Source organism: Channa argus, chromosome 20 (assembly GCF_033026475.1).
Source record: "Channa argus isolate prfri chromosome 20, Channa argus male v1.0, whole genome shotgun sequence".
In the NCBI taxonomy this organism is placed as follows: Eukaryota; Metazoa; Chordata; class Actinopteri; order Anabantiformes; family Channidae; genus Channa; species Channa argus.
The window spans coordinates 12,648,360-12,675,749 of NC_090216.1; the positions used below are offsets into that span (position 1 = coordinate 12,648,360).

Sequence of the window (27,390 nt, forward strand, 5' to 3'; positions counted from 1 at the left end):
ATCAGCTGCCAAACTACTACACACAAAACATCAATGATGGAATGGTTAGTAACTTTTCCTACCCAGGCAGATTTAGTTACATACTGTACAATCACAGGTCGGCAAGGTCACAAAACAACCTCATTATAAAACCCTATTGGAAAGAACTGTATGAGCTGATTTATTAACTAAATATAAAAGACATCCAATAAGTATCTGGTTATGTTTCTACTGTAGCTTCACAGTGAAACTAGCAGAAGTAACAAGGATTGTCAGAGTATATAAAAAAGATAAAAGTAAAATAATACAAATTAAATTTGTGCAAAAGTTTGCATCCCCTTTGATAAAATTACATTTAACTATATTTCTCATTAGCTAACTGCAAAAACTATTTTGATGAATAATAAAATGTTAACTTTTTTTGCCATTTCAAAATAAGGGAGTAGTAACTTTTGCCCCCAACTGTAGTTTGTCCTTTAAACTGGCTTTAGCCAATACTGGCATCACCTTTAAGACTAAACCAACTAACAAGAACTGTTACATGACATTTCAAAACTCAAAGTAAAAAGAAAAAAAACTTTTAATTTCCATGAAAATGCAGTTGTGAATTCTAAGCAGTAATTGCAACAGAAGCTATTACTTGAGCATTTCCTTTGTACAACCCTTCTACTTCAAAGTGCAATTTAGTCCTTTCGGTAGTCAAGACTTTACCAGAAATAAGTTTGTGCAAAGCTTAAATTACAAGTCTAAACAGAAAATACTGAAACATAATGCTGAAGTTTTTAATTCAAGAATGGCATCATATATTACATAGCATTACATAGCGGATTTATCACATATGCAGGAATAATTTTAATTTCAATCAACCCCATTCAAATGAAAGGCACTTAAAATCAACTACAAAAGCATTCAAGTTTAAAGTCCAATTTTATTTGGATAGTAATCTGCTGAAAATGTAATTTCAGGAAGATAAAAAATACAATGTTGATCAATGCCTTCATTACAGATGCAGTGTTTCCTCAAGTAAAAAAAGCACATTTTCTCCTTATGGCTTCATCTAGGTCTTTTAAATCAAGATGCACCTTGTTTCTTCCTAAAGCTAAGCTTATAAAAACTTAAACTATAAAAAATTGAAAAAATGAAAAATTGATTTACAAATACTGATAAACAATCCTGCAAAGTTTCACTTGTTTGTCAAGTTTTTTGCATGCGTTATATACAGATTTACATTAGAACATTCCCCTTATTGTTTGTACTATGCAGTAACTTGACCAACAAACTCAGCAGGAGATAAAACACTGTAGTGTTGCTAAGCCATGGAGATGAAATTGTAACTTTTTAGAATTTATTTTGATGTAATTAACTAATAAAATTAGCAACCCAAAATTTAAGGTCAATGTAAAATGAAGCCAAAATCCACTTTGATACTGTATGAACAGAGAGTTTAAATATATATATATATATATACACATATATACATACATACATACATGTAAAGTATGAAACATGTAGCTACCAAATACACAATCTGATTTAAAGATGTAGATCCAACATAGTGGCTCACTCAGTTGGGTTTGCTAAGCTGTAAACACACCTTTTGTGTAGTAAAGAGCAGTAATACTTGATTTCAGCATAATGTAAATCCTCTGTTGTGTAACAGTCTTACAAAATCTTTACAACTGTAGCTTTTTAGCTCCTGGAAAAATATGTAGGAAAGTAGTACAATTTATTTCTTTTAGTAGATTCAACTCTTCACTCTCAAGTCGTCCTCATTGTCCTTAACAAAAATAAAAAAATTTCCTCACCAACAAAAATTGTCCGCTGCTTCCCAAACAAGCAATGACTCTGTAGTTGTAGGATGTATCGAGGGTGGAAACATCATGGAGTACCGGTCAGTGGTGGACAGTTTTGTTAACTGGTGTAAACACAGTCATCTCCAGCTCAACATCATTCAAAACAATCAAACTGGTGGTGGATTTTAGAAAGTCAGGGACTCCTGTCAACCCTCTCTCTATATGGGGAGTGGGTTGGTTTGGGAGTATAAATACCTGGGTGTCAACCTGGACAATAAACTGGACAGGAAAACACAGAGCAGGCTGCATTTTTCCTGCGGAGAGCAGCTGTTTTTATGGGATCAGTAAAGTTCTTTCAATCTTGAATTTGACAGGACAGAATACTGGAGATTTTGTGGACTTACACAGATACAGCGATTGCCAGAATTTTACTCTTAACAAAACTCACTTTTGCTTTAAATACACTCAATTCATAACTACCTAAATCAATCATCTTAAATATGTTTTTTCTCATATGGTACGCTAAAACGCTAACCCAAAAAAATCATTTTTAAAAAAAAAATAAATTTAATGTCAGTGGCTAAGGTACGTCCTCATGCCATGCATTTGTTTCTGTTTAAAAAATAAAACAAAAACCTGATATTTTGGGGAAATTGTCAATCTATCACATATGGCTTCTTGAATCTTACATGCTTTTACAAACTTAAACAATAAAAGACAAATGTGGGATATTTAAGATATATTTTACCATTTGTCTACAATAAGTTCCACTGCTTATAGTGAAAACAAACATTTATCTTTTTAGACAACTCTAAAAATGGCAGTAGTTGGAAATTGTAACTTTAGTTAGCCCACATCAATAAATTATTTGTTCCCTCATTTCCTTGTTAAACACTTAAAAAAGTTATTCTTGTTAGTAGTTTTTTTAGAGAAGTACTCTTCTTGGGATCTCTGGAAACTTATGTTCCCCAATGCAATCGCTATCTGCAAGATATTTGTAACCAATATGTCCTTTAAAATGGCTCAGAAATTTATTTATTTATTATTTATTTATTTATTTATTTTTTTAATTTGTTATTAGGTAGAAGGCCATTTTCACTAGGTAAGATTTTAATGGAGTGTTTAGGGAATTAAAGCAGAGGTCCCCCATTCCTTTGGTTCGGGTCCGACATGTCAGTCATAGGAGTTTCACACTTGTCATCTGTCCTAACAATGCTGTACCGACCATTCTCTGTATCTCTGGATGTTTGCTTCGTCCTGTCTCGCAGAACAGAGAGAATCAAGGCCAGTGGGACAGGCATCACGGCAGATATGATCAGTAAAGCAAGAACAGCTAGAGCCCAGTTAGGGTAGGGCAGGTCCTCCTCAGAGGCCTGAAAAAAAAAAAAAGAACAAAAAGTTAAACTTGAACCACCACATAGCTACTTTGAATCAATCAGTCCTGATATGCCAAAAATTATTTTTAGGAATGTACTTGTGAAATATGCAAGAGACAGCCTGCTCTGCAATTGCTTTTTTTTCTATGCATACAAATACAACAGCATTTTGCCTTGGTCAAGATGCAACCTGTCCTGTCTCAAGGCTGTACTCATGTTTTAGACAGCTGGGGAAAGTGTTTGTATTGAGCTTTCCAAAGCTAAACAAACGAAAAAGATATCAATTCAACATCTGATCTGAAACAGCTAATTTTTTAAGTGCTAATGCATATTTCCCATTGACATAATTCTCCATACCTTGTCTTGGTTCCATGCCTTGTACGTTGGGGTTGTGATAAACATGCGAATAGTGGAAGCTCCCAACAGCCCCAGCATAGCAAGCAAGCAAATGTATTTCCATAGGTACTTATACACTACACTGGGACGCCAGCCCAGCATTGCTTCAATGTCATCAAGGAACCTTCAAAGACACAGTGGTCAATTTTAAATCTTAGTGTTTTTAATAAACACTTTACATGGACACAAATTTACATCGAATTTCAAGATTTGAAGATTTAAGTCAGTTACTGTCTGTTGATAGATCTCACCTGTCAGCTCCATATACCCAAGACACACTGAAGGTCTCAAAAACCACAACAATGATAAGGGGCAGAGTGGCAGAGTAATCATCAAACATCGTCACAAAGTAGTTCCCACAGCGCTGAGTGAAGAGCAGGCCAATCAGAAAGCCAGCAACGCAGCTGAAAACTGCAGCGGGACAGATATGTCAGGAGAAAATTTTACTTTTGTAGAGAGGGAATCCACAGTCATTTTCTTCTAAATGACCTGAACAGATAATTTACAAAGTTTGCTGCCACTCTAGTTTTAGGTGTCACACGTTTCCCTCATTACGAAACACAAAACGGACATTTTGAAAATGTTAATCTTTTCTCTCTTTGATTATTGGGAACCAACTGAGCCATGGCATTAACATGATATTAAGGCATTGATTGGGTCTCCTCAACTTAAAGAAAGACCAACAGTAGAAGTAAGAAATACTTACTTGTGAGTTTAGTCTTGTTTTTGGCCAGAGGTTTGAAGGAATCCTTGAGGGGGGTGAGGATGCCCTCCATAGTGCCAAACATGGTGCTAAGTCCCAAGTTAAGCAGCATGAGGAAGAACAGTGTTGACCAGAAAGGGCTCCCAGGCAGGAGTGACATGGCCTCCGTGAAGGCAATAAAAGCCAGGCCGGTGCCCTCCACACCCTAAACACAAACAGGAGTGTCAGCATAACCTTCCATATTCAGCACACAAATTAGGCTTAAAAGTCTTTACCTTCTGCATCTCTGTTTCCAAGTCACAGTCTGTTAAATTGCCCGGGATGCTACTCCCATGCTGTTTAAACCAAGCTCTGTAATCCTCTAGCCCGACGGAACTGGGATCAGAGTAGTTAAAGCTTGGCAATAAGGTGCTGTCCACATGACCACTGTGCATTGATAGCAGCTTCATGTTACTAAAAACAAGAAAAAACATGTACAGCTTCTTAAAAATCTGAGCAGATGCAGGAAAGTGTGCAGTAATATGCCTCAAAGCCAGCTAATTTCTCCCTTTGGAAAACCCACGGTAGCCTCTAGTTGCAGCTGGGTGCAAAAAGCCTGTTACTTTTCAATAACAAAAAGACTAAACAATGTTTTCTGCATTAACATAATATGCATTATATTATGCTGAAGAAAAGATTATCTTACTTTTTTCCAGTTAAAATGAAGTGATGCCAAGATTTGTACCCAATCGCATGTCAACAGTGTTTCAGTTACAATTTATGCCAAATACAAAGATTATTCTATGATTAAACATACCTGACTACACATTCAATGACTTTGCCTTTGGCACGGAAGCCAAGCACAGCAAACACCACTAGAGTGGCCAACACTGATGTGAGGAAGTTTATCGAGGAGACAGTGAAGGCATCACGGTGGCAGTTGTTGTTCTTGGGATTATAGGAGGAATATGCAATAATGGACCCGAAGCCAAGGCCGAGGGCAAAGAAAACCTGTGTGGCTGCCTGCCGCCACACTTGCACATCTCCCCAAATTTCCAGCTAGAAACATAGAGGAACAGCAGTGAAATATCCACATCTGTCAGCTTTCACTCATCAAGACATGTTATCTGCAGATACCTTGGGGTAAAACATGTAGCTGATTCCTTCTAAGGCCCCATCCAGCAGCAATCCTCGGATCAGGAAGCAGATCAGCACCACATATGGGAAAACTGAAGAAAAATACATCACCTAGGACGGGAAAAATACCTTATTATATTATCATGAAACTTTATGTTTTCTTGATGGTAGGCTTCTTTATATTGCTTATGTACATGCCATAAACATGTAATTATGTTAGTTCTAAGGTGCTAAATACAACTAATCCATGACCTCCACACAGATTACTAGCATATATCCTTTAAGTGTACAGCCAGCTGCTTGTTACATACTGAACATATGGCCCTTGTAATTGAAATGTCAGGCACTTAAGTCTGTATTTGCGTGAAACACCTGATGTCAGACTCTGTGGGATTAATTCTGCCCTCAGATGTTAAATTTAACACACACAAAAAAAAACATGGTTTTTATTTATGTGGGGATAAACATATTTTCTTGCCAAGTAAAACTGAATACTGATTTCATACACATAGAACTGTTGTTTATGCCGGGCTGTTTGTTACACTGTGAGATTGCAAAGATGGGCGTTGCTAATATCTGCCAGGACAAACAAACAACCATTATCAAAAAATCTGCTAATTTACAAAACCCCAGTAATACTTTAGCAATTTCAAGTGGGTCAACACCTAAGCCAGACATTCCAGAGATTCCAGCAGCCACAATAATCCTGAAATCTAAAACCAACATATGAGGCCATTTGACCTCTGCACATTTTCATTATTTAGTCCTTAGATTTTAAAGACCAGAAATCTTTTATACAATATTTGGTTTAGTAATCACAACAGTTATTTATGCCAAACAGTCTTTGCATCCATCATTTTGAAGGCATATAGAGGTTTGTCCTGGAAATATGAACCATCTAAGTCTTGCATGCTTAACCCAGATAGACTGAAGCTAATAAGTCATTACAAACTGATGAGAAGTAAATCATGTAGCTACTGAGTGAGTCAGTAGTTGCAGTACTGGGACACCTGAGCCACGCAAAATGTTAACACACACACACATAAAAAAAAAAACTTTTAAAATCAACAACATGAAAGCCAAGTGCTACAACACCTCACAGTTACCTTGACAGAGGTCTTGATACCCTTGAACATTCCCAGGCACACAATGGTCCAGGCCGCCAGCAGACAGCACACAATATAAGGGTTGAAAGAGCCGGTTTCATTAATCGAGTCTGTGATATCCAAAGCTTTGCGGTACCAGAAATATGATGTGGGGGAGCTCTTTTCACATTCTATTACTGGTTTTAAAAAAACAAACAAAAATACAAAAACAGATAAGTTACTAGTCTTACCTGTGACACACAGCTAATACATTCACAACTTAATAAAAGTTTGAATCTTGTTACTTTAAAATCTTTTGCAGAGTGTTCACCTGTTACATTTCTGTTTTCTGGACACTGTTCCCAAGGTAAAGGATACTGGAAAGAATTCCCAAGATAGAAAAGACTCCAGGCAAGGATCACGTTGTAGTAGAGAGCCACAAAGAAACACACCTGAAAACATTTGAGAGCAGGATTATCAGATTTGTAAGAACATGATCTTATTTCTAAAGTGTAACAGTGCAAAGCTATACACAATTATCTAAAAAACATAGGCTACAAGCACTATTCTCGATAGAGCTGCATTGAAATTTTACATAAGATAAAAGAGAAAAAGACCATGTTTCAACCAACTGTGGCTTTCAGAGATGATATAGCAGAATACAAGCTTCTAATTAGATCATCGACAATGGATTCATTAGCACAATTACAGCAATACTGAATTCAAATTCATAATTCAAACATCTGGTCCACCTCAACACATCTCTTCTGTCCAGACATGTTATATTAATCCAATTATATCGTACATATACAATACTAGGAAGGTGTTTCTCTAGGTTTAGGCAAAAGGAGGCTGGCTGAAAAAAAGAAAAAACTATACCTGAAAAAAGTGTACCATACAAAATGACAAGTGGAATTCATCAAACATTGTGCTATAGAGGGTCTAATAATATTGTGCTGTGTTTAGGTACGTCAGAGGAAGGAAATTTCCAACCTCAGAAGGGCATCAAAGTCAGCAACAGATGGTGGGTAAATCATGTAATAGTTAAATTACCACACAGCTGGAGTAGCCGATCCCTGCAAGCCTGGGAGAGATGGACTTCCACACTCCGATGCTGCCCTGTCGGATGGCTTGACCAGCAGCCAACTCCAGAAAGAACAAGGGAATGCCCACAACCAGCATCAGCAGCACATAGAGGAGGAGAAAAGCTCCTGAGGAGAATAGGTGACTGGCGTTCAGTTAACAAATGAGTACCTCAATTTAACAATCTGAACCAAAATGATATAAAAGGAGAAGCAGATGCATGTTAGTCTGTTTTTAATTATCCCCACACTGGAAGACTACCAGTTTGATTACTGTCTTTTTGAGTAAATAAGACACATGTAGCTCTTTAGATTTTTTTCACTCAAAAGAACACAGTAACTCTGTTGTTTTACATGCCCCCCTTGGAGAATAAACTGAAAGCTTGCAGGTTCTCCTTTCCAATAAGCTTATTAAAAATAGACTTGTGGCAGACGAAGCTAAATGGAAAAAAAAAAAACCAATATTGATTAAGTGTGTTTTGCTTAGAGTTTAAGTCATTTCTCCTAGCAACAGCTATGAGCCAGATGTAGGAACAGCAGATTTTGCCAGGGGAGCTAGCGCTGAGTGTCTCCCTCAGAGACACACCTAGTGGATAGACTGGGATTTGATCCTGCAGACTATTGCAACTCATCCTGCTGCTCTACCCATTGAGCTACCAGGCTCATATACAACATATATGCTGCTCAGATTGGCAGTCAAACTAATAATTGTAGCTCTTTTTTACTCTTCCCTTAGAATAATTATTAGAGTAATAATAGAATAATTTCACAATATTTCGGCACCCACACCCATCCACACACATGTTGTTTAGTAGAATTCAATAATATTTCCTTACCTCCTCCATTTTGATGGCACAAATATGGAAACCTCCAGACATTGCCGAGCCCAACGCTAAATCCCACCTGAGCCAGAAAATACTCTATTTTACTGTTCCATCCAGCTCGAGCAACAGGCTCACATGAGGCCTCCTGACTCTCCTCACCAGCATAGCTGTCAACCACTGAATCTGTGGTTCCTGCCCTGTCATCGTCAGCTGGCAAGGGCTGCTTCTCCATCTACAAGAGGACAAAAAGAGAGGTTGAAAAAAAAAGTCAAACTAGTACATCACCACTGTAGCAATGCAGCCAAACTTTGTTTTCTACTGTAGAGTTATTATCAACTTCTTGTTCATCTGTAAATCACTTTGAATTCAATAAATCAGTAGGAAAGTTGTAATACAAACAAAAATTAATTTGATTAACTGACTGAGATTAATTTGGAAGATGTAGTTCACAAAGTAGTTCACTGACAGTTTTCAATACTTTCAAAATTCTATAGTAAAATACTTCGTTAGACTTAGCTTCCCGAAATGTCAACAAATAGCTTATAAACGTATTCAACGCTTTAATTCCTGTTTCCAGTAGAAGTAAGTCACACGAGTTAAGTCTTTAATATTTAATGTGACATTTTCTAAAATACTCTATCGAAAATGAAACACGCAAATGGATATTCAGGATCGTATTCAGTAAATCTTTGAATCGCCTAAATGAAATTTTTAAATGATGAATTAAATGTGGTTATCCTAACCCAGGGTTTCATTGTCGTCTCAAATAGCGACCACTACAACTTTGGAATTGTATAAAAGCTAAGTCCGCCTAATTGACGTATTACGTTAGATTTTTAGAAGTATTTAGAACTGTCACTGAACTACTGAGATGCTGAAGACATCCTAAAAACCTGATTATTCTAAGGCCGGTTCTGAAACGTTCTCAGATTTATGAAATCCATAATTACGAGATCCAAATCTTGTAATTACAAAACCCGGATCTCGTCATTACGCAGAACGTAACTCGTAATGACGTAATTACGATCTCGTAATTGTGAGATACGGTGTGAGATTTGTTTTCTTTGGTGAATGCAAAGCGCCGCCGTAGTAATCACTGTGAACATCCACACCTCCCATACACGAAACTGACCTGGAAATAAACAAACGATGTTAACAAAGAAGCTGGAGAGTCACAAGAAATATCCGAAAACGGAGGAAAACCAGATAGTCCTTTATGATTTCTTTCGCCCGTGAAAAGGAACTACCACTACCACTCTCAAATTAAAAGCGACACAAGACATGGATCTGTCCCGATATTAAGGCAAACAAAACCATAAGAAACTAATACCCACGGAGTAGATAAAAAAACAAAAACGCGCCGGTTTTACTTAAGTTTCATTGGCGGAACAGTGGGCAGGGTTCTTCCTTCCGCCTGATGCAATGAATGTGCTGCGTTCGCAGCTATGGGTCATCTGTACACCGCGGTCAGGCTGCAAGTAGCAAGGTGGTGGGTGCTTCGTTTATGATTATAAATGAACCGAAACCCTCAGCATAAGTAGAACTGAACAAAATTGACTGAGATCACTAAATTTCATTTAACTAAAAATATCAATTTAAAATTTAAGGTGTATTCATATTTTGTCACAATAGAATTAAGTTTTTTACTTCTCTATAGTTGTGTATTATTTATTCATATTCTTTTGTTTAATAGACTTTAAAATTGTTGCCCAAGTTGTATGCAATAATTAATAACGATTACTTTTAATATTTATAATTAATCAAATGACTCAGTGTAAAGCATTTAGATTATTTACATAAATAAAAGTAGGTTATTAGTAATACCACAGTGTAAAAATATTCTATCCTGCAGTCAAGTAATTTATTAAGTATTAGCTGCAAACTTTTTTACCTATGTTATCATTGGATTTTTAAAAGTAATCCCCTCAATGATCATCACTTTTTTTGAGGGAGCTAACTTTAGCTATGGTTATTTTTAAGGCAATACATTAAAATAATCGTATAACCTATAGCATACAAGATCCTGTAGTATATAAAGTCCTGATCTTCAAGTTTACTACTAGGCCTAACTAAAACTCTAAATTGTTATAAAGTTAAAATATTATTGTCCTCTTCTATTATAAGGTAGCAGAAATTCCCTGGCACTGCTGTAATGTGCATTAAAGGGCTGCAGATGCCCACTTTGTAGTTCTCATAAACGAGGAGCCGTGAACGCACTTTTTTCTTTGTGCAATGCCAGGGAAACGCGCAGTTTATTAGTTTACACTAAGCTGTATTATCATCTGTGTGTCGTGTGGAATTTAAGTCTATTTCTAAAAATAAGGTGTTACAGATGAGGGAGGAACGTTGGAATGGTTGATCTTTTTTTTACTCACGTTTCCCTGGTTGTCTAACACGTGGCACATTACTCCTTCTTCTAAATGTGGCTTTTACGTTTTTACTCGTGCGTTTTCCCTTGATTTCGTTGAAACAACTAGACATTACGTTGATGCAATAGTCTGATCTGTTCATCCAAAATGATTTTCAGATCACTGAAAAAGTTAGAGCCTACTTAAAAGATCACAGGCAGTTGCATTAGTAAGTTTTCTGAAAACTGCCCTTTATCATTAAAGGTTGCATTTCCACTCGCTTTATTTTAAACCTCTCCAGTCCTGGCGACCTGGCAGAGACATTGTGTTCACATAACGTACAAACACGCGGTGTGCCACGTATGCTGTTGTTGGAGGCGCCTAAGACCCAAATTCTACTACCGCCGCCGAATCTACAAGCATACAGAACAATCCTGAAACTAGCTATATATTAATGCGTTACAAATACCTTGTGGAACCAAAATAGCAGAAGTTCTCCAAAAAGTAATCCGTGTGCCTAAAGAAATGTCACCCTGTCTGCTGCTCAGTACCTGACTCCGCCCATCTCTTTACTGGAGGATAAAACAAACACCTCCAGTCACCTCTAATTAAGACTGTATGAACTACTGAGGGCACCCTCTGTTACGTGAACATTAAATTTCCAAACAAGAATGTTCTTAAATGTTTCTCTCTCTCTTTCTCTAACTCTCTCTCTCTCTCTCTCTCACACACACACACACACACACAAACACACAGAGTTGGGAGCATGTAGATCGTATCTGGTTGAGTACGTAAACGTAAATCTAATACTAACATAATAATAATGCACATTCAGCTTCATCATCAGAAGTAACAAAAATATTCACTGAAAATAAAAATAAAAAAGTCATAGGACAATAATAAAAATTAAATTAGATTAAAAGTTTGCATCTCCCTTGGTAAATTAGTTAAACTTTAATTTTAATTAATTTCTGATAAAGGAACATTTGTACTAGCTGTTGTGTTGATTAATACAATTTTTTGATTCTCTCTTTTTGCCATTTTAAAATGAGAGGATGCAAAACTTTTGCACCAAACTGTGTGCGTGTTTCACAATTTGAAAAACTCCCTAGTATACTTGTACAGGACGGAGAATGAGTAAATACTTTTAATCTCTAATGTGAGGTAAAATGGGCAGGACTCTACAAGGCGACACACCTTTGCTCTGTGAAAGCTTTCCATACCAAAGAGAAGAGCAGGAGACACCTGTAGTTACAGAGCCACAGGTTTTACTGTCAGAATAAAGACAAACACACAGCTGTTAACACCAGGATTAAAGTATTTGGATCTATATTCACTTTGGTAAGTTGATTTATTATTCCTTTTCATTTGTTCATTTTATGTTTCGTCCAGCTAATAGGAAAAGCATTTACATACTCCTCATTCAGTAACCTGTTTTAGTCTGGTTTTTGGAATTGAACATTTCTGAGATGAATCTCTTCTGAATTTAAAAACATTATTTGGATTATAAGATAATTTATTCATGTATCAAATTTATTATCAAAAAAATAACCAAACTGTGCTGTGATACAGATATCACCTATGGAGAGTCAATTACAGCCAAAATAATATTTTAGAGGTTCATTAATTATTAAAAGTTATATATTAATTAAGTCAGTATGTGACTTTTCACTTAATAATAGTTTACACAAATTGCCATAATCTTCAACACTGGAATTTCTCAGACTTTATTCTGTAATGCTTAATAACACATGAGCACAAGCCAAACTCCACCATTTTGACACTCACTATGTAAATAAATGAGACAGAAAACACTGATTTTAGTATTTTTGATTAAACCAATCTTAAGGAAGCATTAAGAGACACTAGTAAGTACCAGTAAGTCCAGTATTGTGATGGTCAGCGAGGAGAAGAAAGATTGAATGGAAAGGTGTCTTGAACTTTTGTCAGACTGGTTGGGCGGCTCACTCTCTCAGTGGGACCTCACACTACTTAAGAAGAGATAGATGGACTGAAAGATAATAGGGACTTTTGAATGAGGATGTAGCTGTCACGGGTACTGGCTAGGATGTGTTAGTTGCTAAGATGGTACAGCTTCCTGCCTTAAAACAACTTCTGTAAATGGATCAAAGGTCCTTTGACTACACCCTTTGTAGCTCCACCTGAAATGTTTTCTGTGTCCCCAACCGTCCATTCAAACAAAGTGGCTGTAACTATGACATCTTCCCTTTCTCACACTAGAGCAGCTGACACGCTGGAAGAAGAATGACTAACAAGTCCCGGCATCTTGTTAATGTGAGTCTTATCTGCTCCACACACACACACACACACACCCACACACATCTTAACACAACCTTTCTCCTTCTTTCAAGATGTACCTTTACTCACCTTGTCATCATCACTTCTTGCTCCCTATGTGCAGCACTTGCTGACATTCTCCCTTCAGGATGGGGATGTGCAGAGTGTGGAGGAAGCACAGACACGTCTCTCTCTCTTGGCTCAGAACAAAAAACTGTGGATTCAACAGATGTACCTGGATATTGGAGCAGAGGCCATCCATCTCCGAGACATACAGAGCCAGGTGAGAGCAGACTGTGTCTTTAGGTTGTGATATCTGATGTATATGAGAGATGAAATTTTGTTTATATTTACATATATATATAACCCTATGTTTACAATGCTCTTGCAGGATGAGCTGGAGAAGTATTCTTTTAAATCTATTTACCGCTGCAATGCCATCAACACAGTAAAACACTTCCCATCCCTCCTCATGTTAATCTGTCAAAGTGCAGATCAGCAGAAGCCAGATATTCACTTCTTCAACTGTGAAGATGTGAAGGTGAGTAAAAACACCAGAGCAGCTTCTCAGCCTGTCCTACCTACGTCAGTTTGTATCATCAGCCTGGTTCAGGTTTTACAAGTGATGCCACTTCTTGATTCTTATTTTTTCGCAGGCAGATCACATCTCTGACGACATCAAACGTGCGGTTTCGGCTTCCAACAGGAGTCAGCAACTCCCTGACACCCTCAGGTACTTTGAATGTGATGGTAACAAACCCTTTCAAAAAAAATCTGTGAGCGATTATCATTTAAACAGTGACAGCCAAATGAAAGACACACAGATAAGAGACGATAATTGAAAGCTTTTTTCCTCTTTTACTTTCAATATCTTCTTTGCCACTGACTCAAAGTGGCCTAGTGTAACCATCCACCTGTCTGGGAGAGACTGGGACAGAGAGGACAGGGTAAACAGCTGAGAGAAAGACTTGTTTTACCGGTTTCTTCATAACTTAAGAAGGTGTGACAGAGATAACAAGGGCATTGTGACAGAGAGCAGAGAGAGCAGAGGAGGGATGACAGCAGCAGAGTGCCACTTTAGAGCTTGAACAGAATATCTGCTTTGACTTTTTTCTCTTTAGGGGATATGTAATGGAGAGACACATGTGGTAAGACAGACAGATGCCTGGTTTTCTGCTTTTAGATGCTGATTTAATAAAAAACTTTTTAAGATATATCGATATTCTGTAACTTATGCAGCTTTGACCTACTTTGGTCCATTTTCCCATCTTGCGCATTTAAAACTTTTTACCTACAAACTCATTTCCTTTAAGGAGAATTTGGTTCAAAGAGCAGTGGCGTGTGAGGTATAGGACGTAGTCATGAGTAAGCATAGTCTGTTTGCTGTACTTTAATAGTGGAATAAGGGCTGTGGGATTGAATTTCGGAGACACCGCATTATGTGTGTGGTGATAAAGGGCAGTGCTGTCCGGTTTGATTCTCTGATTGACCGGGTCATGTGTGGCCTAACACTCAAAAATGTATGTTTATGAATGTGTTTGACATGTTTAAGCCCTCACTCAAGGGTGTTTCTGTATTGGTGCTGAGTGACTGTTCAGTGACATCAGTGACAAGAAGGATGCAATGCCATAACAGCATGGGAAGTCTCAAACTCTGCTCTTGTCCTACAGGCTTACTCAGAGTGCAGAGGAGATGGCCTATGAATTTTCAGGTCGCCCCATCCCACATGCTCCAAACCCACCATCAGGCAACCCTCCACCTTATCTGGGACCCAGAGGTAGGAAATGATGCAATATAAAAGAATGTAGGGATGTGACATGATGAGTAGATAAGAAGAAGGAAAGGGAGACACAGTTGGTAAAGTAAAAGTCTGAGGAGCACGAAGGTAGTTTTGTGTCTTTGTGTTTGTAGGTGGATGGGTTTCAGGGGGAAAAGGGGAAAGCAGGAAAAGACCAGGGCCTTGAGTGAAAATGGATGAACTGAAATCTCTCTTTTCTTCCCCAGCAGTGAACGCAGTGAATGGTGGGCATGATGTGTCGTTGCTGCAAGCACAGAGAGAAGTGGTGCGTCTCTTCATCATGTGTTATCAGCCACCTGTGGCTATATTTATAATGTAAACAGCATTACAAACTGGTCCTCTCTTCCCCAGGAGATCCTCAATCACTGTTTTGATGACATTGAGCACTTCATGGCCAAGCTGCAGCAGTCGGCGGAGGCAGCAACGGTGCTGAATCAGAAGACGAAGAAAAGTAAAAAGAAAAGTAAAAAGCTAAGTGCTGAAGGTAAAAAAAAAATACTTTTTCAATGCATATGATGTTCTGAAAAATATCCTTTTCAAATCGAAATAACACAGCTACGACTTGTGAATTACCTTGTTTTGTTTTGTGTATCACCATTCCTGAATAACAGAAGAGTTACTCAGTGCCAAGGCCCGTCCCCCACCAGAGGGGGAATTCATTGATATCTTCCAGAAATTCAAATATTGCTTCAGCCTGTTGGTGGGTATTCAGTCAGGTCACCTTTAATTTTTTGGCTTTCACACTATGCACCATTAAATTAAATCCTCTATTTACTTCTCTTTAGGGCCGACTCAGACCAACCATTTCAAATCCTTCATCAGACGAGCTTGTTCACCATGTGTTTAAACCTCTAGATATGGTGAGTGCTCTAACCTCTGTGTCTCCACCAGCCAGGCTTGTCAGGACACCACCAATTTCTGCCATTGCTGTAAACACACAACCTCGAGTTTTACAGAACCTCAGATAAAAATCTGTGTTAGGAGATGATGAACATCTTAAAATAGATCTTATGCCCATGGGTCTCATGGTGAAACCATTTTCTATATGCTATATGCGTGAAAATAAACGTTTGACAAAGATAAAGTCATTGTATAATAGATTTTTTTTTATTACTTACCTGTAGGTAATACAGGCTGAGCTGGTATTGAAAACAAAACAAAATAAGTGTCAGGTCAAAATAATGGAAAGTCTTAGTGTAGTTGAGTAATCGGGCTAGAAACTTGAAGTTCCATTTAGTATTTACACAGGGCAGTTCCCTGTGTGAAAGCCTAATTGAAACTCCAGAGCAGCGTTTGTTTGATATTATTTGCATAGCAGCACTGGTGTGTATAACACCTTTAGTTAAGATTTGAGCTGGACTCTCATAGCACCCCACAGACCACATTAAGGTCTACTGCTTTGATTATAGCTCTGGTATCATCCAGTTACAAAAAAATATTTCATTACACAAGGGCAATTTAGCCACACTGTTAACAGTTAACACGCCGAAGCAGTGCACTTCACCAAACATACAAATGCTCTGTGGAATTTCAAATGGAATAAATGTGGAATGTAGGTGTAAAATTAAGAGCTAGGTGCGTCTGTTTGATATAACATATAAAAGGCTATGTCTGAGGAGGATCAAAGGGTGGAATGGGTGTGTTTGATTTGTGTATACTGGCACACCCGAATTGTGTGTATGTGTTGTTTGTGTATGTGGATGCATTCGACCTAATGTATTTAGACCTTTGTGAGCCTGTGCCTCACTGTTTTTTCAGTGTTTTAACAAACTGAAAAAGCTCCGTCCGTAATATCCAAATATCAATGTGCACATTTGTAATCAGCTAGAATATTGTCAGCTGCACTTTATTCATCACAGCAGCGATTGTCAGACTGGGAATATTGGAGCTGCCTTTGCAGACTGGAAGAATTAACATTTGGTTTGTGTCATCTGGGTGTGTACAGATGGTGAAAACGACAGGGGGACCAGCTCTGGGAGCATCAGTGTCCCGCCCCGCCCTGACCAACTCTGCTGTTTCCCTGCTACAAGACAACCTGAACCAGCAGGAGAGGCAGCTATGGACATCTCTAGGTCCTAACTGGATGCTCCCTCGGTCGGTAACATCAGCAACAAACAATAAAGACACATGAAACATTGTTTTCCAAAAAATATGAATCCTTTTATTTTTACATGTAATAAATATGTCCACCCATCCATCAACATAATTATTTTGGCCATGTTGAACAGAATAGGAATTTCTTAAGCATGAAAATGTACCAAGATATTTGGTTTTGGCTTCAAAATGGCTTTTAAACAGTGGATGAACCCTTTAAATGTAATTATAGTTTTGTGTAAAATGAACCGTTTAATGACAACCAATTAAAAGACGGTTTGTTTGTGTCCTCTCAGCTCTCAGCTCACTGGGCCTATAGCACCGTACACTCCTGTGTTTTTGGGCGGCTGGAAGCCGGAAGCCCTGAGGGCAGACGGGCAGGTTTGGGAGGATCCAGTCGAGTCACAGCACAAGCATGAAGCACTCCAAGTAAAACACGAAGTATGGAATAGCCATCGACATTAGTTTGACACTTTCTCTGCTGTGTGTCGAAAGACACAGATGTGCAAAAATGCATTAATAATCAAACACAATAACCGTTACAGCTGCATTTTGACTTAAGGACTGTGCAGAAAAGCCTCAAGTTTTCTGTCATACCTAAAATTTTCAAACAATTACTTTTCACATTTATGTTTTAACTACTGTTCAAGTTCATGTTTTATATACTTACAATATTTTGCTGAAGGAAAGAAGGAAGAAGGAAGAAGGATAACTTGGGTCATCTTTACCCTTTTTCATAGCACCATCATTTTTTATTTTTTCAGCTTCTTTAGTCTTTTTTCCTTCACAGTCCAAGCTGTTGTTGTACAAGATGAGTGAATATTTCTCAAATGTTTGAATGTTTTAACTTGACAACTCCCATTCCTCTGTAGGATGCTTCCTTAGAATTTTTTTCCTGCTTGTGTATGTCTGTGTGTGTTGTGTATATTAATGAACGTCCATTTCCTTTTATTCCTCACCAGAAACAGTCACATCCGTCAGTTGGTCCTCCAGAAACTCATGTCAGAAATGAAACGTAGGTTGCTTTTTAAGAAACAAATCAGTCAGCTGCTCCTATTTAATCAAACTGCATGATAACAGCATCTGGCTGCTTTTTTGTCAGACATGGCAGCACTGTCACACCACACAGTGAGAGACTCTACAGCTGCAGTTACGACTTCATAGCCAGAAACAGCAGTGAGCTTTCAGTGCAGCAAGGGGAGACACTTGAGGTAATAATATTAAGTAATTCCTGTACAGTTACACGGTTGTGTTCATGGTGCATTTAGGAACCTATAATACAGCTTGTCCATTTGCAAAATTATTCATTAGTACAGCTGTTAAACTACACAAGCAGTAAGTTTATATGCTAAAAACTGAACACTGGGTTTGACAACATGCATATATTTCTGACATATTGGAAGTCGTGTTCAAAAACACACAGATTGTTGATACAGCATCTCCTCTGTCTGACAGGTGATTGAATCATCCAAACGCTGGTGGAAGTGTCGTAATCGGTTCAACGAAATTGGATTTGTCCCTTTCAACATACTGGAACCTGCGGCTCACATAGACAGCCCCATCAGCCACAAACCCCCAAGTGTAGGACACCAATGCACTCAGAAACACATACCTACACACACACACACACACACACACACACACTTGGAGAGGTATGCTCTCATCTGTACGTACCAGAGTGAATTAAAATGTTATACTGTATTCTCTTTGCTCTACATTCCTGCAGGCTCCAGTCCCTCCTCCCGTTACCAAGACTTTCTCTGCAGTCACACCTAACCCTCCTTCCCTTCCCCAGACTCCTAAACAATCTTCAAGGCATCCAGTGAGCTTGCCAGCATACAGCCAACATCAACCCACTGCAGAAGAATCAGATAAAGGTATCAGACTATATGTATTTTGTGTGGTGTATGTTCCAAGAATCTGTGATAAGAATGTTTGAGCTTTGATTATTTGGAATCGTTCCCTGCAGATACTGTGGATTGAGAGTAGAGGAGAAAGTTCTGGAAAGTACAAACTGATATAAAATGGCAGATTTTGATTGTGCACAGTTAGTGTTGTTACATTAGAAATGATCTGTTCCAAATAACTAGTTTAAAATAGATTGTTTTTATACAGAAAAGGTGAAAATAACTTACATTTGATGAAATAATTTCTGACAAAAGTAGCCATTCTGGACTATTTGAACATGTGACATGTGTGGACATGTTTCCCAGCATCTGGAGTTTGTCTACTCATTACTGGATGCTGTTTAGATTTGCATTTAGTCCTTTGGCCGAAAGTAAAGGCGAGTAAAGGAAGACACAGAAAATAAAGTGCCATGATAATTACCACATTTATTAGCCAGTTATGGGTTATTTCTATTATGGGAGTGGAATGATGATGTATCATCCCCAACTCATGTTTGTGTGTGTGTATGTGTGTGTATGTTTGAGCAAAGTATATAATCATTTGCATAAGAAGGACTGAAATTTTAACTTAAACTATTTCTGTCATTGTCAATATTTTCAGTCACGTTGGTGAATGACGAGCTCCTCCAGAGGTTAACCAATGGAAAGGCCAATCTGAACAAACCTCTGGTCATCCATCGCTCCTCAGAGACATCAGCCCCTCTGTATCATCACTCACCTCCAGAGGAAGTAGCTGAGTGGCTTAGAGGGAAAGGCTTCAGTGAACCGTGAGTAACTAATGTCTATACAGTTGATAAAGCTGTTTATGGGGTGCGGGTAGTATGCTTGTGCTACAATAAACTTCAGATGACTTCTTGTGTATCCATGCACATCTGCTGGTTAAGTCATTGTTACCAACATGTAGAGTGTTCAGTCTTTGCAAAGCCTGTAGTGCTGCAGCCCCAGTAGAATCTGTGTAGCCTTGAGACAACTGTGTTTTTCTGTTCCTAAGGACGGTGTCGTGTTTGGGAGTGTTGACAGGCGCCCAGCTCTTCTCCCTCAACAAGGAGGAGCTACGAGCTGTGATTCCAGATGAGGGCGCCAGAGTGTACAGCCAGCTAACTGTGCAGAAAGCACAGCTGGAGGTAAATTTTAAACTCAACAAGCAGCATCATAATTTAACCATGTGTATATTTCTGAACAAATGCATAAAAAGTGTCTGGGAGCAAGCAAAGACAAAACTGTATTCATGGCATTAATGTAACCAATGAGTTAAGGATGTAAATTATTTCATTATTCACTGCAGATGCTTGGATTCCTATTTACTGTTCACTTAACACAAGCGTTTCTTTTCACACATTAGCACCTTTTAAACTCTGTTTCGCAGTGGACAGTTTTCTTATTTCCACACAGCATGGTTGTTATTAAAAACACTGATGTCCTTACTTGGTTCTTGCTGCAGGACGCTAAAAGGGCCACAGAGTTGGAGGCTGTCATGGAGAAACAAAAACAGAAGGTTGACCTGAACCTGGAGAGCAGCATGTTGTGAGCAGCGACATCTTCCTTAAGCAGTGATTCCAAAGGACTGCGCAGTCACGTGGAGTGAACTCTTGAACTTTATTCAGTAGAGAACATGACAATCCTTTGAAAACAGCATCATGCTCATTCTGACAAAAAATTCAATGTAACTTAAACCAGTGCTATTCAAATGCAATATTTTTACATTAAATCACACTGTAATGTATATTGACGTTTTTCAGCGTTTGCCTAAGAACTAACTTAAACTTATTTATCTTTGTAAAGACTTGAGTAATTTAACTTGACAATGACTACTACATCAAGACAAAAATGACCATCACATGAAAGTAAAATGGTGGGATGTTTTATTTGAGACTTGAAAGTAAGATTTCCATCAGAACATAAACAGATGACCTCACACATTAGGATAAGTCATGTATTCATTAAAATCTTTGCATTTTAATTCTGTTCATAAAGGAATTTGTCCAAATTGGTGCAACATATCAATTTATGAAAAGACTAATAAATGTGTATAGTAACACTGAATTTCCAGTGGATCATTTCTGAACCTACATTCTGACACTAAATCTGAAGTTACCATTTATTTTCATTAATTTTTTTAAATAAAAGAAATCAAAACAAGAATCAAATTTATAAAACAAGCTAACTGCCACCAAAACACATCTAAACAAGCCTTTACTTGAACAGGCCAAATCAACCAACCTTCACTTGTGGCAGCAAAAAAAAAAAAAGAAAAAAAAAAAAAAGAACACACAAAGATACTACAACTAACAACGTAAAATCCTTTATGTTTGAACTCAGTTCCAAAAACTCTAAATGGGCCTCAGAAAATTACTGGAGTCAAATTTGGAATAACATTCATGAACCGCACTCAAGCACAGGGAGATTAAAAACTAAACAGGAGAGTCAGTGGGTCCAAACGTATTTACAGACAGATTTATCAAAAGACCATCACTTAATATTGAATATTGGTAGGTTGCATTTTATGCTCCAGTCCAGCAGACCATGAGTTTAAGTTTGCTTTTTATATTGGAATCACTGTAGCGTTGTTTGTAACAAGACATGGGACATGTTGCATACAGACAGCCACCAATTTACAGATTTGGGTATTACAATGTACTCCACTACAATAACTAATCCCCCATCCAAACATAATCTGATATATCTGGATGCTAGAAAAAGTACTCCATACAATATATCATCACTCCGGATTAGCTGTTAAAGCAAAGTAAGGAGGCAGGCAGGAGAAGGCAAGAACTGTGTTTAACATGAGGTTGTTATAAATTGACAGACAGTTGGGAAAGACAGGAGAAGATCATGTGGTGGATGGAGTTTGGTCTTCAGAGGTCCCCCATGTCCCGATCGTCTGCTCGGCGGGAATCCAATCTGCCATTCACACCATCCCTCCTGTCCCGCTCCCGTGATCTGTCTCTGGACGAGCGCTCTCGGTCCCTGGATGACCTGCATGACCAGACGGTATTAGAGGTTTAGGGAAATAACACAGATACAAGAACAAAGCAGAAAATGGAAGCGCTATAATCTCTGAAAATGCTTCAACTATTGGGTGTGTGGGGGGAGGGGTGTGTGTGTGGGGTACTTAAAGTCAGGCTTTTTTTTTTTTTTGGACGCCGCTTTCTGTGGCTTTGTTGTGCTTTTACTTGTGTCTGGAGCTCTGGTCATGGCTGTGACGGTGGCCTCGGCTGCGGGACCGAGATCGGCTGCGATGTCGCCTCCTCCTCTCCCTGGAGCGTGAGCGTGAACGGCGCCTGTCACGTGACGAGGAGCGCGAGCGCCTTCTTCTGCGGTCACGAGAACGGGACCTGATAAGAGAGGAGATAAGCAGTTTATAAATGATCTCATTGTCAATTTCAGAGCAATCTTTGTCAATTTAAAAGTACGGTAGTCTACAAAAATGGATGAGGCAACTCCATTACCTTTTATGCTCTCTGCTCCGTGATCTGGTCCTATAAAATAAGCCAATGGCAAAACCACAAGTTTGAACAATAAAATTATATTTTTTAATAAAAACAACTCATGAAAATATAAAAGATTTTAAATGCCTCACCTTCTCTTCATCCTTTCCTCTTTCTCCCTCTCTTCTCGTCTCTTTAAGCGCTCCTGGTTCCTTCTCTCCTGTTTGTCAACCACAGTTTTCTGATTGAAATAAGAAATGGCACCTAATTAGAGATGAAACCAACTAGTCATACCTCAAGACAACCTGAATCATTTTTTTTCCCTCTGAGTATGTTTCCTTGTGATGAGTTCCCCACTACAGCCAGAGGTTTGTGTAATTCAAGCAGGATTTTTATTTACATACATTTATTGCAGTGTTCATAGTGAGATACACACCTTTAGTTGGTCAAGCTTCTCTCTGATCTGAATGAAACCTAGGTGAAGCTTTCCACCAAAGTGGTCGGCCAAACGACGGTCATTGTCGTGAAGACCCAGGTAAGCAGAGCACACCTCACACACCCGAAGCTTCTGCTGCTGGAAACTAGAGGCAGGCATTGAGTTTCTGTACTCTTCCTAAATTGCCACAGAAAAGAGAAAACTGGCATTAAATCATGGGAAGATTGAGCTGCTAACACAATGAAATGCACTGCACTAATGGGAAGCTTTCCAAACACTGCTTCCTCACCTCTGCATCCTTCTTTCTAGTGCGGACCTTCTCCACTTCCTGTAGGACCTTCTGGGCCTCATCAACATTGCCCTCGGCTCCAAGTTGCTCCGCCTTGGCCAGAAGCTTCCCTATTTCCTCATTCAACTCATGAACCTTTTCTGCCTGGAATACATCAACAATTTGGTAACATTAAGCACAAAATACTCTACTCTAAACAAACATATGACATGTTTTAACAGTGTGTGTCTATTATTTTTCCCCTTGTACCTTTGCTGCAACCTCAGCACTGATCTCTTCTTGGGTCTCAGCCAGGCGCTTCTTGGCTAGTTCTGTCCTACGGTCACAGTCAGCAATGAATGTCTCCAGATGATCCACCGCCTTAAGGAGCGAAAATAAAAAAAATAAAAAACAGTTTTAATGGACACATAGCTTTAAAATGTGTATTAATGTGCATTTATGGAGGGAAATTTAATCTAAAGTACAAAAATGGATACAACTGTGAGAGATGCCTACTTGATTTAATTATTGCTGGAGCCTCATATAAGGTTTGAAAAGCTAGGGAAAAACTTTTATGCACTAAAGAGTGACTGTCTCCCATCAGTTTCATTAAATGTGTATATAAAAGATAGTTCTGCAATTTTCTAAATGAATCATACTGTCCAAAATCACCTTACAGACACTGAATCCTCTTTACTGACATTCGGTTAGTTGTCAGCCTCCAGCTTGGATTAGCATGTCCATCTGCATAGACCTCTGTTGTTGTCCAAAAACTAATGAAAAAAACATCAGCCAGACACATCACTCTTCTGGGTGACATTTCTTCAATCTGTGCCAATGTTTGTTTAAACTATCAGATTCTTGGTTTTTTAAATGAATAAATGTGTCACCTAGTGGAGCACTGTCTGGCCAATGCGTTTTATTAGTTTTTGGACAACAACAGACAATATGACGAACAGTCGAATGAGGTCATCCAGGCTTCAGACTGAAGACTGACACACACAAAACCCAAAGTAGAGAAGAAGGTGGTTTTAGCATCTGTATGGTGATTGTGATGAATACAATTAATTTAGAAAATGACTAAACAGGTGTGAACAGGGGAAATTATTACATCAAGCAACAATTATTCTAATGTTAAAATGGGCAGATTCCTTTTCTTTTGTGGCAGCTCTGAAAATTTTAGAATCGCTTTTAATCTGTTTACTGCTTTCCAGTTAACGCTAGATGAAACATTAATAGCTCTTGCAAACCTAGCTGCCCACTCACCAACTGTTAACCTCTGTGTTATTTTGGTGATTAACACACACATATATACATACACACACACAAACACACACACACGCACACAAACACACCACTTACATCAAGCTCAAAGAACAGATCTCTCTCCTTAGAGGCAATTTCATAATCTGCCCGAAGAGCTAAGTCATGGATCTTCGTGCATTCTCCCAGGTCCATACGCTGTCACAAAAAAAAGCAGACATTCCTTTCAGCATTTTATGTATTTTATTACTCTTAATATCTTTCATCGCTTTCAGAGGGATACTGATATAATTTTGACCTGAATTAACCCACTTACAGTTCCAGACAGTATGTCATGTGGACAGCAGTTCAGAAGATGACTTTTGCAGACTCTCTCATCTGTGAACTTGACCCTCTGCCGTGTCTCATCCCCTGAAAAAGTCCAAAAAGCATCCAGTAAGAAGGACCTCACATACTTGACAACAGGGGCGACGTATCCAGTGCATTCATTCACATTCCTATGCTTGACTATATAAATCAACACGTCAGTATAACTGTATTCAATGATTTTGTGTCCACATAAAACGTGTGAAAGCCAATTATTTTATTTCTGGTCCAAGGTTTGTATTATATTTACCAGTAACAGTGCCTCTACTGGACTGTATTTATTATACATTTCTGTGTCAACATTAAACAAATTACATTTGTCTCTGCATATATGTGGTATGTCCTGTTATTTGTGATGCTTACCTTACCCATGCCTCAATTTAAATTGTGGCAATATTTAAGTCTTAATTCGGTTTAATTTGTGATGATAAGGCTCAATTTCCACTCAGTAAATGTGGAACCTCAAGGAATCAGGCTAGTGAACCAAACTAGTAAATGGCAACAAAACTGTTTCATAAAACTACTCTGAACATGTTATGGTTTTTATCACGATAACACATTGGTTGGAAATCTTACTATGCAGTAAAGTCTGCACTTAAGACTGTGTTAAGAAATGTCAACATTTCAGAAAAATGTTTCAGCCAAACCCTTTACAAATATGAAACACTGAAAACAAAAGCACAAAAGAAATCCAAGGAAAAAATTTGTTTATACACACTGCGATCTGCACCACATACTGTACCCTTCTGCATCTTCAAGACCTCAGCTGCAGAATTTTAAACCCACTGTAGAAAAGTATAAATGGGAACAGTTTTCTTGCCCATACCTGTAGTAAGAAGTTGGGAGTCATACAGAAGTCACATTGTAAATGATGTGTGCAAAGTTTTTTTTTTTTTCTCCCCCGATGATAGCTACAATTGCCTTCTGAATACAGACGTCTAAAGGAAAACTGATATTGCTCGTTTGGATTCAGCGCGACCAGACGTCTTAGCTCAAGCTGCACAATACTACTCCAAAATGTAATTCTAGTGCCACTGAAGATTAACCCATCTGTGTGATTTTTAAAAAAAGAGGCTACAATAACTTCCGGAAGGCAAACAAATTGTTTGGATATTCATCATAACATCTTTAAAAATTATGTGTGACTCACGGCTCGATGAACATGAGGCTTTTCTGCAACTCCTTTGCAGATTGATGTAGGCTGGCAAAGATACACTGAACCTTAATGAATAAAATAAAGGGGCCACAATTGTTCAGTTTGTATGCAACAAATGTATGGGAAGAATTTGATATCAATCTCAACACACATACACCCACAAACTCACAACACAAATTCACTCTTAATGTACAGATCGAATTATTAAGTTGTTAAAAGATAATCCACAGGGCTGCAGTTTTACTGAATTAATTGTCAGGATAATCCTCTGATCATAAAATAACAGGACAGCAATACACTTTCAGTTTCTGCCAATGACAAAGACATCAGCTGTTAAACTTGACAGCTGGTTTACCTTTTAATGTTTACATCCACATGGCTGGAAGCTATTACTAAAATGTTAGTTTTGTAGCACATAAAAGCACTCATAAAGACAACAATAGTTACATGTTAATATACTAAATTTCAGGTGCAATTATTGTACTTTTACACCCTATATTTATTAGACAACTGCATTGGTATCGCTTTGATGATTAGGATTATACATACACTCATTTGATCCATTTAAAACAGAAGCTGATGCAATGAAGACAATTACAATGTAGAGCTCTACATACATCACCTGGAGTGCATTACACTTGGGATTTTTAGTTACTTTAAAAGATCTTCAGCACTGAGCATTTAAATACTGATAGCGTTGCACTACTGATTATAATATTATTGAGATTACTGCATTTCCAAAACGCACGTTTCGCAGTTATAATCATGAAAGACATCATATAAATAAACTTAGTACATTTAGCCCGTTTCTAAAGCAATAAATGGCAACGTTCGATGCGGGCTACTGCGACGTAAAGCCCGCGTAAATAGTGTAAATAACGCTATAGGATAACACATTAGTTAGATTTGAACGTATCCAGTACACCAATTCAAATGTATTTTTTTTTATTAATATTATGGTTTAATAGTAGTATTTAACGTCATCGTCGAATGCTATGTATCGTAGCGCCCGACGGTTCCTTAACGTCACAATAAACATTAGCATTAGCCAAATTCGTTACCGGCTAACGCTATAATTTTGCATAGTCGAAACAGCAGACACGAAACAATAACGTATTTTAATAACACAACACGGTAGCCAAAATGGATGAAAACATTAAATCCTAACGTCAGTCCGTAAAAGGCAACTTGAATCTATCGTTACAGTGTTTTACACAGCCCTCTGCAGTACATCCATTCATGCAGGTCTGTCCATCACACGCCAACACAAGCCAGCCTCAGCAGTGGCTCCATCTTGGCTAGGTAGCTAGCTCAGCTAGCATGCTACAGCAACTCACCATCCCTCGCTGTCCCCATTAGCTGGTCGAGCAAAGCTCTCATTTGAGCTTGGGCAGACATTGTTGTTGGTCTCCCGTCGATATCGCTATAAAAAGCAACTGAAACGGTCCTTAGTACTGGTTTAAGTTATTTGACTGTTTACTCGTCCAAGCATCACCTCTCGTAGCTCTTCTATATTTCGTGGACTCACCAATTTCCGATTTATATTAGGGAAATGACATCAGGCCTGATCGTTCAAAGTTCCGTTTAGCTAACGCTAAAGGGAGGGCGGGTGCTCTGAAATCGACCTATCGTGACGTCCAAGCACAAGCGAATAAACCAATCAAAGTTACC

General features: G+C 38.4%; 3 protein-coding genes across 15 annotated transcripts; 1 reads left to right on the forward strand and 2 right to left on the reverse strand.

Annotated features, from left to right (window-relative positions):
- Positions 1-747: 747 nt before the first annotated feature.
- LOC137105534 (sodium-dependent neutral amino acid transporter B(0)AT2-like) lies at positions 748-11,342 on the reverse strand. 4 transcript variants are annotated; one of them, XR_010911832.1, is made up of 13 exons: positions 11,172-11,342; positions 8,367-8,586; positions 7,502-7,659; positions 6,780-6,900; positions 6,470-6,645; positions 5,364-5,474; positions 5,044-5,285; positions 4,523-4,700; positions 4,251-4,452; positions 3,796-3,955; positions 3,506-3,668; positions 3,303-3,408; positions 3,007-3,145 (listed from the first exon to the last, which is right to left on the reverse strand). XR_010911832.1 is itself a non-coding variant. In XM_067487890.1 (13 exons), exons 2-12 carry the CDS (start codon positions 8,584-8,586, stop codon positions 3,361-3,363), a joined length of 1,779 nt encoding a protein of 592 aa, XP_067343991.1. In that variant the 5' UTR covers positions 11,172-11,342; the 3' UTR covers positions 3,007-3,145; positions 3,322-3,360. The 4 variants fall into 4 exon arrangements, 3 of the variants coding, with proteins under 3 accessions (XP_067343988.1, XP_067343989.1, XP_067343991.1); XM_067487890.1 differs by having other exon boundaries at positions 3,322-3,408; XM_067487887.1 differs by lacking the exon at positions 3,303-3,408 and having other exon boundaries at positions 748-3,145; positions 11,172-11,340.
- A 547-nt stretch (positions 11,343-11,889) lies between these two features.
- On the forward strand, positions 11,890-21,074 carry LOC137105533 (epidermal growth factor receptor kinase substrate 8-like protein 1). Of its 5 annotated transcripts, none has more exons than XM_067487882.1 (19): positions 11,890-12,043; positions 12,944-12,997; positions 13,125-13,283; positions 13,392-13,541; positions 13,657-13,733; positions 14,671-14,777; positions 15,005-15,063; positions 15,150-15,282; positions 15,410-15,498; positions 15,584-15,658; positions 16,744-16,892; positions 17,189-17,333; positions 17,855-17,907; positions 17,995-18,103; positions 18,348-18,473; positions 18,619-18,769; positions 19,401-19,566; positions 19,791-19,923; positions 20,241-21,074. In XM_067487882.1, the coding sequence occupies exons 2-19, from the start codon at positions 12,968-12,970 to the stop codon at positions 20,325-20,327; spliced, it is 1,998 nt and encodes a 665-aa protein (XP_067343983.1). In that variant the 5' UTR covers positions 11,890-12,043; positions 12,944-12,967; the 3' UTR covers positions 20,328-21,074. The 5 variants fall into 5 exon arrangements, with proteins under 5 accessions (XP_067343983.1, XP_067343985.1, XP_067343984.1 ...); XM_067487884.1 differs by having other exon boundaries at positions 15,008-15,063; XM_067487883.1 differs by having other exon boundaries at positions 11,893-12,043; positions 12,949-12,997.
- Positions 20,645-27,288, reverse strand: luc7l (LUC7-like (S. cerevisiae)). 6 transcript variants are annotated; one of them, XM_067487898.1, is made up of 12 exons: positions 27,057-27,288; positions 25,714-25,784; positions 25,306-25,348; positions 24,514-24,608; positions 24,297-24,395; positions 23,205-23,315; positions 22,956-23,099; positions 22,667-22,843; positions 22,383-22,471; positions 22,252-22,281; positions 21,976-22,137; positions 20,645-21,778 (listed from the first exon to the last, which is right to left on the reverse strand). In XM_067487898.1, the coding sequence occupies exons 3-12, from the start codon at positions 25,313-25,315 to the stop codon at positions 21,658-21,660; spliced, it is 1,038 nt and encodes a 345-aa protein (XP_067343999.1). In that variant the 5' UTR covers positions 25,316-25,348; positions 25,714-25,784; positions 27,057-27,288; the 3' UTR covers positions 20,645-21,657. The 6 variants fall into 6 exon arrangements, with proteins under 6 accessions (XP_067343999.1, XP_067343997.1, XP_067343998.1 ...); XM_067487896.1 differs by having other exon boundaries at positions 25,282-25,348; XM_067487897.1 differs by having other exon boundaries at positions 25,306-25,389.
- Between the last annotated feature and the right edge of the window lie 102 nt (positions 27,289-27,390).